Below are 18,547 nucleotides of genomic sequence, written 5' to 3'. Positions count from 1 at the left end.
TAGTATTTTTAATACCTCACATGAAGTTGTTTTCACAGGAGATGAAGCAAAAACCCCAACTTTCTTTAAAGTAGCACAAGCATCTCCTCCCAAAGTTCCCATCCTTGTGAGCTACAGGACTTAAAGAGCCCTGGGCAATGAGAAGCAGGGACTGGGAAGGTGATGGGCACCTATCCAGTAGCAACGTGAAGGCACCTTTGGCATCACGTTCACTGTCATGATACACACAAGAGGAATCACCACACTTATTCCATTCACAGCCATGTTATCCAATCCCCAGATTGCTGCAGTGTGAGAACAGACCAGCATGACGACTGTTCCAGACTCTTTAAAAGTGGATAAGAAAAAACTCAACAAACCAGAATAAGGGAGGGGTCGTTATGTCAAACACAGTGACCGAAAACACTTTCTGGTTCGAAGGAAAAGTTCTTGCACATCAGCTATGGAAATAAGATCAATTACTTTTCCCTCTAGGAAGCAATCAAGTGTTCCTCCCTTTCTTCCCTCCCTCAGTTAATGGACAAGCTGCAGAAGCTGCTCCCTGCCTCAGACACAAGGCTGTGTTAAAGGTGGGCTTTGGTTCCTGCACTGCTGTGCATTGTTACTCCCAGCTCCTCAAAAGCTCTGCAAACAGAGATTCTCACTGCTGAACTACACACTTTTAGGAAATATTTCCTTCTCAGAGCCTCTGTCAAGTCCAGGTCCACAGAGAAGGCAAAAATTACTCCACAGCTTAAGCAGTAACACATTCAACAATGAGGATTAGAAGGTCCAGTGCTTACTTGTACTGATGATCCACATGGTTGAACTTCAGAGACCCAGGCAGATACATTTGGTGGCTGCAGATTTAAAGCTTTGGCTGCCAGGGAATTTATACGCTCCTGGTTACTCTCTATGGAGTGCAGCCATCACATTTGCAGCCAAAAAAACTCCATTTGGAAGTGTCAGAAATGTACACAAAGCTGCACAAACACTTCTTGTCCACCCAAAGGATACTTGGAAGAAAGAGCAGCAAAATATTCCAACTACACCAGCCCCACTCTGAAAGCAAACTGGAGCTTCCCCACTTACAGACAAGTAGGAAAAGCTCCATCAAACCATGATCAACACCAGGAATTTGAGCACAACAAAATAAAACCATCCAAAACACAGCTTTCTGAGGAAACATTCTTGAGAATGTTCCTGAGAACTGCCAGCCTTGAATAAAGTTTATCTCGGAATTCAACCACCTCTTTAGACAGAGCAGTTTCTGCCATCAGGATTGCTGAGGCTTTTCACAATGAAAAAAGAGGATGAAGAGAAGACAGAATACATTCCAGTTCTGTGTGCTCATCTCCCCTCAGTACCTGGATTCAAAAAGCACTAAGTATTGCTAAACCTTACTGTTGGAAGAAAAAAAAATCAGGGAAATGTGTGTGTCTTAAGCATATCTGTACTGGCAAACTCTTTAGGCATTATGTGCTATCAAGTCCCATGAGGTCTTTAACTACTAAAAAAGGGTACCTAGATACAATATTTAGAAGAGAGATTTAAAGTTTGAAGTGGTACTGAAACCCCAGTCTGACTGCATTCAGTTTGCACTAATAAAAATCACACCCTCTGGATATCACACGTGGTAACACACTTGAACAAGTTCAACGGTTTAATAGATGCATTTTTGCTAAGTATTTCATGTTAAGTGCTTTTGAAAGTTGGCCAAAGCAAAGGTTACACATTCTATCTGTACCATACACGGCCAGTTCATAACTGCCCTTTTCATACTAATTAATACACTACTTGACATGAAATGTGATATCTGTTAAAACACTGACACAACCTGTGCCACAACCTGCTTGGGCTTTAAATCACTTCATTGGTGCCATTTGCTTAGCTACTATTTAAGCCTTTGCAATATTTTCATTGGAAACCTTCTTCATGAAGGATTGCCCTTACCCCTTTCTCAAGTTCCGAGAACCTTGGAGCACTTCTGTTCTTGTATTATGGGTTAAAATTAGATTATGCAATAAAACAAACAAACAAGCAAACAAACAAACCCCACATCAAAAAAAACTACCATCCCATGCAAAGACAATCTACATTTAGAGAATGTTTAAGTTGTCAGTCCAGTCACCTTTCTTTGAAATGATAAATTTCAATACTCACTAATAAATAAGAATAGGAAATCATACCATGGGAAAAATGACAGGAACCCTAAAATCAGATGCCTGGTGTACAAAGGCAGGCTTGGCATATGGGTCTGTTCTGTCACGGCCTACTCTGACAAATGCAGGAATGGTACAGAGTGCATTTAGCCCCAGGAAAAATACCACTGCTGTGCTGCTCCAAAGAAAGAGCTCTGCTCTCCACACAAGCAGCACCAATGAAATCCAGACTCATTCCACACTCAGGCCTTACAGCCCAGAGGAACCTGAAAGGAGGGGATCCTCAACTGTAACCTCACTCGTCTCGATAAAATTATAAAAATATAGAAATAAAACAAATCATTTTAGAATCCTACATCAAACACATGAGCTGTTCCAGGGAACACACCACACACAGCATAACGAGATGCAGATTTTGGTTCATGCCCTTTAATGACACTCAGAGTAACTAATCAGTTTTATGATTCCATAGTTTAAACTTTTCCTGCCTTTAAAAGGGGAGTGCTTTGTTTTTACATACAGATTTAATTAATGATTTTTTTTAGCCTACACCTCAGATAATAAAACTTTTCCAAACTGCCCAAGTTAAGTAATAAATCTTGCCCTATTAAGGCTTGTTTTCTAATTAATGTTCCTGCAAAGCTAAAAAAAAATCCCCTACACCAAAATAACTTACTTGATGCAGAGCTGATACACAGAAGCTAAGGCTTGACTGCAAAAGAAGTTTTCCACATTATAATTCGTGGATTATTTGCCTGAGTTGTTTTGATTACTAATAAGGTGTGAGGTTAAGTTATTTTAATAGTATAATCAGGGTTACTGGTACAAAGTGCTGATAGAAATTTGACAAGAACCATTTGAAACCTAAATTATAATCTACCAATGGGGCAGGGGGAAGCCTTTCAAACTTAATATGGAAAACACTGAAGGATGAACAAAGGTACATTTATAGTGGCAAAACACTGAGCTTTCCACAAAGTGATGTTCAGGATACTGAATCTATCAGAAACAGTGTCAAATCAGGTGAATTAATCATCTGACATGATTTTAGGGGGGTTATATTAACTTTTCTCTTTGTTTTTTTCAAATCAGTCTCATGCAGCATCTGTTAAAAAAAGCACCCTTCTGCTTCTGCCACACATCTTTTAAAGAGGGAAATACACAATTGGTTCCAAACTTTTATAACCACACAGTAAGGAAAAATTAAGTATTTTAGGATGTTAATATATGACGAAGATACAAATTTAAAACTTTTTTTCCCACTGGTTTTAATGTCCCCTGGACAAACATATCCATTTAAAACCTACAATTATTTTAAGCACTTTAAATACTTTAAAATGTAGAGCTGTTTAAATACTACTTAACACATGAAAAACACACCAAAAATTCAATCTGACTGCCTGAAGTTTCCATTAGTGAAGTTCCAATCCATGGATCTCACACCTTGTAATACATTTGAAGAGGAGACAACCTGAAGAAATCCATTAGGCTGGAAGAACCCAACCAACACATAGGAATTCACACTCTTAAAAACCCAACCAACTACAATTACAAAGGTCTGAGACTCTGAAGTAGTTTGGCCGCTGTACAGCAGCTCATCAAACTGCTGTTCATTTGGTACGTACAGATATTCACCTGAAAATACATCATCACTCTCCTTGCCTTGAACAGGTTAAGGGATCAATGCTGGAATAAATTATGTGACACTAATAACCAGCATTTTTACATAAAATACTACGAAACAAAAAAAATCTTTGAAAAAGCTTATACTCTTCTTAATATTCCTATTACATCGATATCCACGGTGATTTTTCTGAAATCAGACACTCTGCCCCAGACCATGGACTGAAGCGATTTGAAATGGAAATATTTCCTGTCTGCTCACTGCCAGTTTCTGTTCCCAGAGTGATATAGCAGATGACATCCAGTACAATAAATTCTTTTATTAACCATAAATTTGAGCCTGCTTTAGGGATTTGAAGTGTCCAGTTTCACGCTGAAAAAATGTAATGTTATCCACAGACCATCAGCATGTGTAACAAAAACAGAGCCACAGGTTATGTGACTTTGATCAAATTATGACAAAATTTCTTTTGAATTTCCAAATACTCAAAAAAGCATTTACACTATTTTTTAGCCTCTTGTTTTTAAAGATACACACACGCTACCCGATCTTTTCCTGCAGGTAGCAATCACTTCCAACAGAAATGTTGCTATGCAGGAAGTCAATACAGTGAACAAGTTTCCTTCTAGCAGTCACCTTATTTAAGAAGGCAGAGTGCAATGGAAGTTTTAAGACGGCATTTAAATGCACAGATTAAAAAGTTAAATAGAACCTGTGTTTCTCACAAATTTTTACGTGACTTCCTTTTATCAGCATTAAACTGAACATATAAATGGCTAATCCTAAATCACTGCACAGGAAGATAGAAAATAAAATTATATTATTTTAGGAAATTGAGAAGTAGATCCAAAGATCATCAAGTTTCACTTACAACACAAATGATAACTTAAGACAGGAATATTACTTGGATGTGATCCTAAAATATAAACATGGAAACAAGTATTTCCTTTGTTGCAAGGAAACCTGACCACGTGGGGAGGAGAGGGGGAATCACACCTGTAACTCCAAGGCAGCTCCCCACGTACAAGCAAATAAACTACTTTCCACACTGGAACTTCTGGGGCTGAGTGGAACATAATAATCAATAACTAAAACGTGTGACCAAAGGTGATGTGGTTGCTCTGAGCACTGCCAGAGAGTATGGGGTGTTATTCCATCACTCATATTATGGCTTTGATTCCTACATCTACTGCCAGAATGTAATAAAAAGGAACTTCTGTCCTTGCTACTCATTCTTTGGTGAGCTGAATGTCCCATTTTCCAACTCTGCATGACATTTCACGGCCAGTGGCCCTTATTGAAAAAGAACCCCAAAAGTGAATGGCATGATTAGGGAATTACTCTTACAAATGCAACTACACGGAGAAACCTAAGCTATCCCAACTTGCATTATTCCTAACTAATGAATAAAAGATAAAGGTTTTGTTTCCATTGATGTTCTGAAGAAGCATGGAAAAATAACTTTTCACCTGTTAGGACCAGGCTGAGTTAGGTGTTTTGTCTTTTTGATTCTTATTTTAACTCTTTTTGTACTTAAGCTATTACTCCTGTCAGAAGGTAAACTAAGGTAAAGATAGTTATTAAACACCACCAACACAGTTTGCTAAAAAAAAAAAAAAAAACAAATAAATAATAAAGCAAAGCTGTAACTATGAAATAGACAATATACTGATTCTTTGGAAAACACCTTAGCTGAAAAAGCAAAACCTTAGATATTCTTTCATAACTCAAGCACCAGGCTAAATGTCTGGCCCTTTCTCCTTTTGGGTCTGTTAACACATGGCTTGTGAAGCGGTATCAGGAGGCCTCAGATAAAATTGTGACAGAGTAAATAAAATCAAAGCTCTTTACAATGGGGAAACACCCTTAACTGTACTGAATAACTACACAAATTTGCTCATGGACACTGTACTAACAGTAGATTCTATCTTCAGAGAAAGGTAAGAAACAGAGAGAGCTAATAAGACCTAGTAGGTCATTCTGTAATTTCAGTGGTAATCTGTCCAAATTCCATTTACAAACTATAGGCTGTATAGTGAAGTCCCCCCCTTGGGTTACAAATGAATACACCACTCTTCATTTCCTGGCAGGAAGGGTTGTATAACGTTACCCTGAGGTCTGTATTCCACCACAGAGTTGGCTGCATTTCAACAGACACTGAAGTGATTTCTGAAACATTATCATCTTCTTGTTTGTGAAAAATTCACTGTTAAAAACGTTCACACGAAAAATCCTGAGTGAAGTTTCATCTATGCTCTGTATATCAACCTCAAATTCTTTTGATGAGACACTTTTTTAAAGGTATCTAAATTAACACACCTCAAAGGGTGGGAATTTTAAAAGCATCTGAACAGTTACATGGAACATTGACCTAATCACAAAATTGGCTTTGGGATTTCCTGACTCCCCTGTCCAGTCCCTGGCTCTTCCTCCATGCTGTAGTTCACCAATTCTGAACATATTCTTGACACAACTGCATGGGGGGACCTCATTTTATCCATGTCATTGAAATTACCTCAGTTGTGAAAAGAAAAAAAAAAAAAAAAAGTAGGGATACTTTCAATTCCAACTGCTTTAATAATGTGAATTACAATGCAGCTCACAAATAGGTGCATTAAGCAGGTGGGGAGGGAAGGGCCAACAGCAATACCAGACCAGGAGGAAAAGCAGGTGGGAGTGAAAATTTCACTAACCAGCTTCACTGCTGAGTCAATATAAAACATAACTACACCCCTGAGCCACAAAAGAGAACAAATCCCATTGAAACTTAATAAGAGTTGGGGCACTCCATTCATTTTCAGAATCCCACTCCAAGCTTCTAACGATCTGCTCACACTCATAAGGTGAAGCTTAAATCACCCATTTATACCCCATATCTCTCAGACTGCAAGGGGAAGCCCAGCACAAGCTTGAAAACTTTGCTCAAAAGATTTCCAATTCAGCAACTCCCCCTTCCCACCCCATATCTGAAGTTCATCCAGACAGAGCACTCTTTATGCTCAGCCTAAATTGCACAGTTTTCCAGTTCCAACCTCCATCCTCACTTTTGTTACTACTGCCTACAACGAGGGGCAAGCCTGGGCAGGAAGGTAACACTGATTCCCGTAGAAACTGGAGCAATAGGAAGCAATGCAGGCAGGATTTACAAGGGCTCTGAGATGAGATACAGGCTGGCACCTTAATAGCTCAGACAGGAAAATGATGGAATTCTTCATTGAATTGGCAGTTGTATCCAAAGGTACACTGGTACACCTGGGGGGGAGGTGGGGTGGAAATCTATCCCTAATGGCCTGTTAGTAAAGGAAGTTATGTGATAAACTAAGATGCAACTTTACAGTGCACTTCCTGCTCTGAGAACAGTGACCTGTGCTGTGAACTCCTGTCCTAGTTCAGCAGGCAGGAACATTCCCATATACCCACAGAAGCACCAGGTGAGAGGCTTGGACCAGCTTTTGCATGAAGTCACAGCAGTTCAGGGCTGGGCAACTGCAGAGCATCAAACCCCGCGGAGTGTGGAAGAAAATCCCATCAAAACGGAAGTCCAAGTGTTGCCACTGGATTTTAACACTGATTTTAACAGGTAGGATTTTAGCTCTTTAAACACAACAACACAACAAAACCAGAAACAAAACCACTCAGCAAACCCCTTAGTATTCCAGGTTTAAAAGGAAAACAGATTGGGGTGTTTTTTCCACAAGATGACAAACAGAGACCTGCATGGAGTTTGTTTGAATCATTTCATAATATAAAAAGATAATATGACTATTAAAAGTATCTAAAGTTGTATTTTTCAGTGCTTTCAGATTCCAGGCCAGTCACACCTGGAATACATATGTTTAACTGAGCAGCTGATAAATTCAAGTTTTAACAATTTAGAAGACTTACTGTTTGGATTCTCATACTATGCCTTTCTATGAGCTACACTAACTTCACACACAATTTTAACCTGCATTATTTGGGAGGAAAAAAGCGCCAAACTTTCTCTTTTAACCTTTAAAAAAAAATAATCAGATTAATCTTTGGAATTTTATACACAAACAGATGAAACTGAACTTCACTATGGATATGAATATGCAAACACAAAACAAACTTCCTTTCATGAACCCCAAAATCCAACCCAGTAGCTTGTTTTAATCTTGGAGTTTGATAACTCTTAAAGGAAAATATTAGTAAACATATAGAAATATTTTTATGGTATATATATAAAACTCAAGAAAATAAGTTTATTTTATAAAGATAGGTGCATTTTAAGTAACAATATGAGTTTGGGATTCCCATGGAGAACTAAAATCCTCCATTTGAAAATACAAAGCAAAGTTAATTAGAAAGCACAGTTTGAGTGAGGAAGGTTCTTGCAAAGACTTCTTAGAAAGGATCACCTTGAATGTGTTTGATGCCGAGGTGACGCCATAACTTTTCTTCACACAAAAGCAGTCATCAGCAGAGCACAACCAGATGTTAAGTTTTCCTTTCTTAGTTTCTGTAAACCTCTGTGACCTCCCTCAAATTAAAAAAGGGAATAGCATTTTTAAAGCCACAGGATCTATCATTAGTGAGGCATTCTAAGGATTTTCATTAATTCATAGCCAGCCAACCAGGAATTTTCCCACAGCCCTATACAAAAAAAGTCAGGGAAGTCACTGATTGCTTGGTTGGATTTGAATGTAGTCAGAAGTAAGATCAAAAATATCTAGTCCCTCCCACTGATATAAGAGTGAAGAACGTAAGGAAGGTCAGAAATTAAAATCCAAGCGTGCCCACCAACCATGAGGAAAATCCAGCGCTACCGTATTACACTGGGTATGGAAACATTATTACACCCGATTTTGTGAGGTAAAGGATCACACAGATCGATCATCACAAATCAGTGATTTGGAAATCTTAAAGCCCAGAATGAGCAGCTCCAAGCAGAACTGCAGACCTGTCATCTCCTTCAGACAGCGGCCCCAAGACTTAGATTGATGTTGTCCAGTTGCTGTGTAATACCCACCACTCATAGCAACTTCTGTCCTGAGACACGTATTTAGTTGGAGCCCTTTGAACTCCACACGCTCCTCGTTTGTCCCTTATTGTTTCTGCCAACCCAGGGTTGAGCACAAAAGGAGCTCATACTTTCAATGTGAGATCATCAGAAGCCAAAGGTTACAGAAAACAGAAGAACACGTTTCAACAGCATTGGCCTTTCAGACACTACACTGACCTCGGCGTTCCCGCCACATGCTCTGCCCTGGACATTGGAAAGGAAAGGGAAAGGCCAGGTAGAGGCTCAAAGGCCTGCTGACCCTCCAATGCCAACAAAAAGGTGCTTCAGTCAGCACAGAGATCATCACTTCACAGGAACCTCTGTGTGCTGTCAGATCGCCAGGCAGCACAATTTGATTCAGATCAGCGATGGACACACAACTCCAGAGTTCTTCTAGAATTAAGCAGAACACACCTCAGAAGTTCTGCTTTCAGGTCTGCCAGAAGAGCTATGACACCTGATCCTAGAACAAAGCTACCTCTTACATTTATTTGGAATAAGCAGCACAAGTGATGTGTCCTCAAAACCAAATTTACTGTCCTGATGAATAACAGCCCAAGGCCAAATCCACAGCCATAAGAACAGTAAAAAAGAGTGCTCATGCACCTACAGTTTTTAACTTAGGAGGCAACATGAAGCAAGATTATAACATGTATCTGACAGATTGCTGTCACATATATTCCATATCCCTTTATGTACTACTGATAATTTTGACTCTTTATTGAAAATGCTGCTCACTTACAGCCAGCATTAATACGTTTTTGATGCAGTAGGTGAGCTACCAGTCTTTTTTTTCCTACCAGGCCTAGAAGTGCACGACTCTCTCCCAAAAGGAGTTAATGGCTATTCAGAGGTACAATGTCCTACCAGTGAAATAAAAGAGCAAGGATTCCCTGGTCATCTAACAGAAATCAATCCCTGCCCCTTGCATTCTGTCATGCACACCTGCAGATTGATCTTAAAATAATCTGTTGTATTCCTTCTTTCTTCTCCACATAAACCTATTCAAAAGGCTTTGCCAGTCATGATTCCAGCCCTAATTATCGATAACACACCAAGAAAAGAATTCCATACTTACCTCTTCTTTCCTGGTCATTACAGATCAAGGAACTCATCTAGGGTCAGTAATGAATTGTTTAATTGAAGTGAAGGAAGAGCAGAGCAGTTTGATGTACTGGATAGCTCTGGCAGGAACAGAAATCTATTTTTCTAAGCCAATAGAAGGAATTCGTACATGTGTTTGAAGACACTCATCACCTACTGCCTAGAGAGCCTACAAAGGCATGGGGGTGGCTTAAAAAGTACAGAAACAGCTACCTGGGATGTGTCCTTCACTAGAACCTAACACAGCATTTTGAGTTTCAAATGGGAGAAAAATCCTCATCAACAGCCTCATCAATAGATGAGGAAAAATGTGGGTGGTCATTGAACACAACATCAAATTAGGATGCAGATACTTCCTTTTGCTATCCCTTACCACCTGAATGATGGCCCAAACTACCAAAGAGAACCATAAACAGGGCTTGTCTTCTGAGTGCTGGTGGCAAACGAAGCAATTTGTGAGACTGCAAGCTTGGCAAGCAGAAACCCACTGAAAACTGGTGATACAACAAGACTTGGCAAAACCTCAAACACTGACAACAGTCATCAGAGGCATCTTCACTGTCAAGTTGGTTACTCCAAGCCCTTTCCAAAACTCAGGCCCTTATTATCTACACACATGGCCAAACTGAAAAGTCTGTCCTCAAAATGTTTTTCAGCCAGATGTAAAACCACTGCTGATAAGCAAAACCCAAACCAGTTAGGAACAACACATGCTATAGGAACATCAGCATAAACCAAAGCTTTCAGAAAAAAATATATTTCAAATACACTTCGTTATACTGGTAGTAAGTAGTATATGCAAAAACAAAGCAAAATACTTGAAAAATATTTTGACTTTTAAAAAATAAAAATGTCACTCAAGCTTAACAGTTCTGCAGTAATACTTCACACTCCTCTTATCTTGTTTGCTTCTCAAAACACATGCTAAATTTATGGGTAAAATTCAGCCTTCGAGCAGAATTAAGCTGGCAAGTTCACATCAAAGCTTTGTTTCATCATCTACAGACTGATCTGCTGGAAAAGACAGCTGGTCCTTATTAAACACCCTTTAAATGTTGCAGTTTTAATTAAGTAACATCCATGTTATATTAACATTTCCAAATAATTACCTAAAGAAAAGCCAGTATCATCTAATCATGGCTGCTTAACATCCCTTCACCAGTGGACTATAAAGCACTAATGTGTTAAGGTAGAACTTTTTCTTAAACAAGTGTCTCAAGATTTTAAATTAACAAGCTCAATACAGCAGTTACAACACTTCTACTTAGGGCAAGTAACCCAGGGAGTGGAGTTCAACATCTAAAGTAAGGGACACGTTCTAGAGAGGAACTTCATCAAATCTGTAGCAGTCTTAAGAGACATCAACTGCACGAACCCTGTTAACTCAACAGCTGATGAATTAGCACTGTATTCAAATTTCCCAGTTTCATACAAACACACAAGGAACAACAATTTTGTTGTTAATATTGAGAGCTAGTTTCAGTTACAAAACCAGGCACGTTTGAGTAATTGTTTTCTCCAACTGTTCAAATGCTCATCCTGAGAACACAGTATTAAACTGTGCAGCCTCACAGTTCCTGAGGAAACATTCATCTGCTCATTTTAACACTAACCTATTTAGGCTACTCTGTGCTTTTTAAAATTCACTTAAATAGGCAGATGGCTGTCAATGCTTTTTTACACCAGAGTAAAAAAAGAGTCACATTCTCTGCTACATTATTTGATAAATGAAACTCAAAAAAACCTCGACAACAAACCCTAGAGGGATCCTGCAGCCAAATTCTAAGCTAAACAAAAGTGATACAGATGCCTACCTGCATGGCTGACCATGCTTGCAAAGCCTGGCACTCAACATGTTGCTTTATGTCTAATCAGAGAAATGCACTAAGCTTTAAGTGACACATCTCATCAAGTCTGAAATGCTATTACATTGTTCTGTATGCTGGGGAGAGAAATCTATTGATTCTAAAAGTCCCAAAACCACAGCAGCTACAGAAGTGCTGGCATCTGGTCTGCAGAGCTTTCAGCTAACTCTGGAACTGTCCATGGATTAAAGAACTCCCTTATGGCAAACATTAACACCTTCCACCCTGCACCATCTAAGATCCGTCTTCTACTTAATACCCCTTAAAATGCTGAAGCATTCTGCAAGTGAAAATTGATTTTTTTAACTGTTGGAATATAATAAGAAATAAAAGGGAGGAATTTAAACTTTGGTAAACTATTTCTTACCACGTTACAGGGTATTCTTCCTCCTAAATAAAGTTGCCAAAACATGCATTGAGCTGGGAAAAGCATTTCAATGAGACCTAGCTCTGTGTTTAGCAAATTCCAGCTGTAGAGGAGCACGAGTCTGGCTTTGGGATGCTTGAGGAGATAAATGTAGGGACAGAGCAGCATGAGCCTAAAGAATAATGAGCCAGGCAGAGCTCCTGATGGTGGAACGGTAGGAAATGGGGCTCCACAGAGGCTCTGCCATGAAAGAGAAAAGGAAATGGAAAGCTCCTTAAATAAAGAGCCCAGAAGGTGACACAGGGAGAGTTTCAGGGGAGAATGCCCGGGAACAGGGACCCCCAGCACATCTGAGCAGCTTTGCTTAGCAGAGCAAAGGAAGGTACAACTCCCTCCTAACGAGGGGGGGGTTGCTAAAATGCTGTATTATTTATTCTTTCTCATCATACAGCCTCATTAAATTTAAGCTTTATACTGAACACGGTTCAGTGCCAGGAACTTCAGAGGAATTAAACATATGAAAAAAATTACTCATGTGTGTAGTCCCATTAGAATCGACAAAACAACTTGAGAGTAAAGTTGCTCATGTGTTCAACGCTGAATAAATGAATCTGAAATATATTCAAATCATCCTCAGATCCCAAGTCTGTCTTCTCTGTGCACCTCATGGCTTGTTTATAGGATGAGAAAAACTCAGAGACTGCTTTTCCAGAATAGCTCCCCATGTGGACATACTTATTCTAGATGAAAAGAGGCCCTTCCTGATTTATTTTTTCTGGATAAAGGTATGCATATGACGTCCTAAGATCATCCATATGGAAAGCTACTTTGCAATACTATTCTGCTTTAAGCAAACGTTCTACCTTAATCTGAAATAACCTTAAGTGTTGGGATACATCAAAATTTCTGTTAAACCCCAACGAAAGAAATCCCAGACTTACCAAAGTCAATGCAAATTCTAAAATCCTGGACCCACTGAAATCTGGTAATTCTTAGCAATGGTGATGTTAAGTTGCTTGTCCAGGTATTAATTGCTTTCCTGCTGCAGACACACACTGAGCTTGCAATGCCAGGGTATTACCAGAGAAAGTCATTAATACAGGCATGTGTTTTACAACAGAAGTTATAATAGAAACAAAAAAAATCTAAAAGTTTATTTTTTTGCAACGTTATCTATTAGGATCAACTTCAGGAGCTGTGAATAAAACAAACAAATATTTCCTCACCACATTCTCTTAACCATAGTCCAGTAATGTGTTCTCACCAAATCAGTCTTTTACTGCCACAAAATATTGAGGATACTTAAAACAGTATTTTGAAGAGTGAAAGGAAATGAGCATAAATTGTATAAATGCAGCAAAATGGAATGCAGATTTTCAAAAACAACAGTCATGTTATAAAAAAAAATTCATCGGGGAAGTGCATCACACATTGAAAATTAACAGTGTGCATCTAAATGCACATACAAACACCCAGCTACACATTTTATTTCTCCCCTAAACAACAACTAAAGTTAAATTATATTTTTTTTAGATTATTTATGCTATTGAGAATTACCTCAATTCAACCACCTCATTTTTTCGTGCCCTTAGCATACATTGATTAGACACTGCTTATAAATAACCGGCAATAAGAATATCTATTTGAATAGGATACAATTACTTAGGGCTTGTGTCTTTTCAATCAGTCAGTGTCCCTGCAGTGTTTAGAGTGGCAGAGGGGAAGTGGCCTGTGGTTAAACAGAGGAAATACCAAGGAATTTTAATAGAGCAAATAGTCTCTTTACTTCCTACAGGGTACTACTTCAAAGGCAACCCTGCTCCAGAGCAGACAATGTGTTAGAGGGGCCATCAGTCATATAATAGTACGTCAAGTCTACTCAAAACTTACATGCAGCCCAAGACAAATAGCACATAAGTGAGACAATGGGTACCATCCTGCAGTCATTACTCTAATAAACGCTGCCCTGCCTGGGTTATGGAGGCAATCACGCGCAAGGGCGGCGTTACAAAATCAGACTATGAAATTACAACTGCACATTCACACAAGGTACCTCACTAATTGGCTAGGGAGGCCTGAACTTGAAGCTGAAAACATAATAAGCCCAGAAACTAGTACAAATATTTTATAAGCTCAGGTGGTACAGTTGTTGTAAGCAATAAAGACGAAGGGGGGGATTATGCTAATTGGAAAAAGTTTTACTTATCTAAAAGCCGGTCAAAATCACTATATTAAAACAACTATATTGTGGTACCTTCCTGTTTAATACACACAATTACATTAATTATTCAAGCAAAAAGAAATCCAGAATAAACTGCATCTGCACACTTCTATAAACGTCAAAATACACTAATCAAGTGCTAGGACTTTTAATAGTGATGATTTACTTAAGAACTGATGCAAAACTCGACATAAATATAGAGTGGTTGTTATGAGCCTCTGTAGTATCCTGCCCAGGGCTGATGGAACATACAATAGACATACTGAGCCAAAACATTTTATTTCTAATTCTCAGTTAGAGAGGCCTAATAGGGGAGTCTAAACCTTTAACAGTTCCATCCAACATAAAGATTTAAGGTCTTAAACTTTATCAGGGTTTGAACTCTGTTTTTCCAAACTCTTCTTTTACACATTCCCCGGTGCTTTCTCCTTTTTAAACTATGCCCTACAAACTTCTGAACTGTGTGTTGCAGCAACGCTCTCAAAGGATCTGATCTGAAACCAAGAAAATCCTTACTGACAGTCTAACAATAAGGAAAAGCAATGAAAGTCAGTTGTGTTCCCTCCAATGTTCCCGGATCACCACGCTCCAACTACATCTGTAATATCAGGAGAAAGGAAAGATACAAACCAAAACACTCAACTCAAAAGTTATGGAAAGATACTTAAGAAAAAAAAAAAAAGCAATCGAGAAAAGTCTGACAGCAAAACACACCAGAAACAGGAACAAAAGGCAAAGCACAGTAACAAAACGTTTATCACCTTCCTCCCCCCTTCCCCCTCCCGTAAATTTCCTACATCCTCTGTATAATGATCAGGCCCGGAGCAAGGACCCCAAGCCGGCCTCGAATCATTAAAATAACAAAGCCCCAGCGATCGCTTTTATCCTCCTCGCCGCGCAGGTCGGCTCGGGGAAAGGGAGAGCGCTGGTGGTAAAGGACCTGTTGAGTGACTTCTTCACACTCGCCGGCTCCGAGCTGCCTCCCTCCCCCGGGCGAGAAACCAATAAATATCCCTTCCCGGGCAATGCCACCCTCTCTCCCGGCCGCAGTTACCTCCCAGATGCGGAGCCCCGGGGCAGCGTTAATAGTTGCACAAGTGTCCCCCCCACAGCCCGTTCGCTCCGTCCCTCCCGCCCGGAGCAGAGCGGCTCTCCCGGCCCGGGACAGCGCCCGAGCCGCGGAACCTCCGCTTCTGCCGGCACTCCGCAGAACCCCCTTCCCGCACCGGGAGCGGCTCCGCTGCGCTCTACTCACCCTCCCTCCGCACGCATCGGCCGCCGGGCCCCTCCTGCCGCTCGCTGCTGCGGCGGCCGCGGCGAGCCGGGGACCCCCGAGCCAGGCGGCGAGGGCGAGCAGGAGGGAGCCGAGGGGCAGCGCCGGTGCCATGGTCCCAGCGAGCCCGGCGGGGCGGGGGCGGCGGCGCTGCCGCTGTGTCCGTGTGTCTGTGCCGAGCCGGGCTGTGTGTCTGTCTGTGCCTGTGTCTGTGTGTTTGTGCATGCGCGCCCCGCCAGGGGCGGGGGGTCCGCCCGAGCCCCGGCCCCGCCGCCCCCGCCCCGCTCCAGCCTCGGCAAACGGCAACAATGGGACGGAGCGGGACCCCCTCCGGCCGCTTTCCCCGCCTGTGCACTTTTCCCTTCCCTCTCCTTCTCTTCCCGGGAGCTCTCGGGACGCGGGGGCTCCCCGGGACAGCTGCAGCCGCCCTCCTGCACGTAACGGGGTCCAGCCAGTACCTGCCCCGCTCCCCATCATCGGTACGCGGGACGGAACCGCTGACCTATCGAAATGGATCCACTGCTGATCCATTCCCTACACTGCAAGGAAGAGAGGTGCCACTTATCACAAAACCACAGGGGAACAGTCCAGGTGCCTCACAAGCCAAAGATCAATCACAGACCTTTAACAATATTTCATGTTCTACAGAATCACAGAATCAATCAGGTTGGAAAACACTTCTGATATTATTAAGTGTAACCTATGACCCAACACCACCATGTCAACTTCTGTGAAGAAATTCCTCCTAATGTCCAATCTAAACCTCGCCTAGCACAGTTTAAGGTTATGTTCTCTCCTCTTGTCACTTGTTGCCTGTGAGAAGAAGCTGACCCCCACCTGGCTGCAACCTCTTCAGGTAGTTGTAGAGAGGGATAAGGTCACATCTAAGCCTCCTCCAGGCTCAACAACCCCAGCTCCTTCAGCTGCTCTTCAATTACTCTTTAATTAAGGAAGACAAGCTGGAGAACTAATATACTATCATAACATTTCAGTTGCAGAAAATGCAGTGGAAGTTGTACATAGTGATAAAGATTTCAGCTTTTAAACTGGAGTTAATTTTGATATGCTTTGACCAAAACGCTTGTCTTTAAAATAAAATAAATCACATTTCTAATAAATTTCAAATGCAAGCTCCTCTGAGATATCCATGAATCACATCAATTACAACCCCCTTGCCTGAAATTCTCAAAGTCACATAAGAGGCAGAGCAGTCCAAGGCTCCTCCAAAGCACAGAGGATGTTTAGCTTGGAAAGGACCTCAGGATGCCACTAGGCCTGCTCAAAGTAGCCCTAACTTCAGTTTTAGATGAGGTAGTCCAGGGCCTCATCATACATCACTTCTTACACATCATTTAACTCCAATTATTTTTTTAAAACTTTGATTTTAGTACATTCTGTTGCTATGATTAATCCTGGACAAAACCATAATCTTAATGGAACAGACACACCCATCAGTATTATACAAGACATTACAGCTCAGATTAAAATAATATGTAAAACCACCACTAAGCCAATCAGTTGGAAGGAAACATGACCAGCTGGTAATTTTTAACTAGCACTGGTTTTACACCTACCACAGGATTTTCATTCTTTGTGACTATTGGTGAAAATCATACAATAAAACTCTCTTAAACTGCTTGTTCAAGTTGATGGATCACAGTCCTTTCAATCACAGTTACCTTTGAAAACAGGTTTGTGACTTCAGGATGGTTATAGCCCTTCATTGTGACATAAACAGAAAGTACATTTCTGCCGTTAAACATTTTTTTTTAGCACAAATTGGACTTTAGGCCACAGTTCTTTAAGAATCACTTGTTACCAGAGCCTTACTTTAAATCTCCATTTTCACTGCAGGCTGGAATTCTGAAAAAGGGACTATTAAGTCTATAGGTGGAATTTTACTGATTTTATGAGATGTTTTTGGTCAAGTATATCCCAAACCAGAATGGAAGTTTAGCAGTTTCTGACAGTACACCCCACACTTCTGTCTGGGTATTCTTGCTTTACTTTACTTTCTCCTTTCTCAGAAGTGACCCAGTAGGCTTAAAAGCTACATAACCTTTTTTTTTAATTAAGTCAGACTGGCTAAAAACTGTAAATAACGAGTCCTTTTATGTTTGAATGCAGTGCAAAGGACATAAACCAATGCAATATCATGGCTAAAGAAAGATGTATGTACAGCTTATTTTCTGGTCAATAATACCTCTGTTGCCCATAACCATCTATGACAAGCAATGATTCTCTGTTGCACATATCTCCATTGATCTGCAAACAAATCTTCTAAACCATGGGGAGAACTATTTGGCTTTTTCTATTAAAGATCTAAGGAAAATTGGCATTATCTGTGCTATTGAAGCATTTGCCTACCGATGATTGTAACATGAACAAAGAATGAAAAGTGACTTTGCCTCGGCAGCAAAATAACTGAAGAACTCTCAGCTGCCACTGGTAGTACCCAGAATGCAGCACAGTGATCAACTGTATTTACTAAGACTTCAAACTTAGTAGCACAAGGATGCCTCTGAAAAAATCAGCATTGAGCCCTCTTCCCAAGAGTGCAACTTGAGCTAATAACAAAATCACACATCTACAAAAAAAACTCCTTCATACTGCCATGTCCAACTTAGTCCTGTGAATGAACTGGCTGAATACAGAAGTATTTCATTGCTTCATGTGCATTTAGAATAATTTCCAGTGAAATCTTTTGTGGAAAACAGTAGTGGGGAGGCAGGAATCAAATGACCAGAGTTAATGTTTTTAGCCAGATTCTCAAACTGCTGCGAGCTAATGGAAGGGCAAAAGTGGCTGTGGAGACTCTGCTTGTCTGGGGGCTCTTTTGTCCTTCTCACAACAGTCTCTTTTTTCCAAGTAGTAGAGAATGCATAATATCCAAAACTCATGGGTATCAATATCCTGCATTCTACAGCTG

General features: G+C 40.5%; 1 protein-coding gene across 2 annotated transcripts in view; it reads right to left on the bottom strand.

The window, feature by feature from the left end:
* IL17RD (interleukin 17 receptor D) overlaps positions 1-18,547 on the bottom strand; it is a 57,332-nt gene that overhangs the window by 25,771 nt on the left and 13,014 nt on the right. Inside the window, exon 1 of one of the 2 annotated variants that reach the window (XM_027884780.1) lies at positions 15,601-15,735. The exons of the other annotated variant lie outside the window; for it this stretch is intronic. Within the exon in view, the coding sequence (XP_027740581.1) occupies positions 15,601-15,732 (132 nt within the window). The 5' untranslated portion in view covers positions 15,733-15,735. Of the gene's footprint in view, positions 1-15,600; positions 15,736-18,547 lie in introns of those variants that run through there. 2 annotated transcript variants of the gene reach the window in all.

The sequence above is a fragment of the Empidonax traillii genome, unplaced genomic scaffold (genome assembly GCF_003031625.1).
Source record: "Empidonax traillii isolate 1590-97213 ecotype Southwest subspecies unplaced genomic scaffold, ASM303162v1 scaffold155:size2260171, whole genome shotgun sequence".
Lineage (NCBI taxonomy): Eukaryota > Metazoa > Chordata > Aves > Passeriformes > Tyrannidae > Empidonax > Empidonax traillii.
Note: the sequence above shows the minus strand (reverse complement) of the source record. Positions and strands in the feature narration are given on the sequence as shown.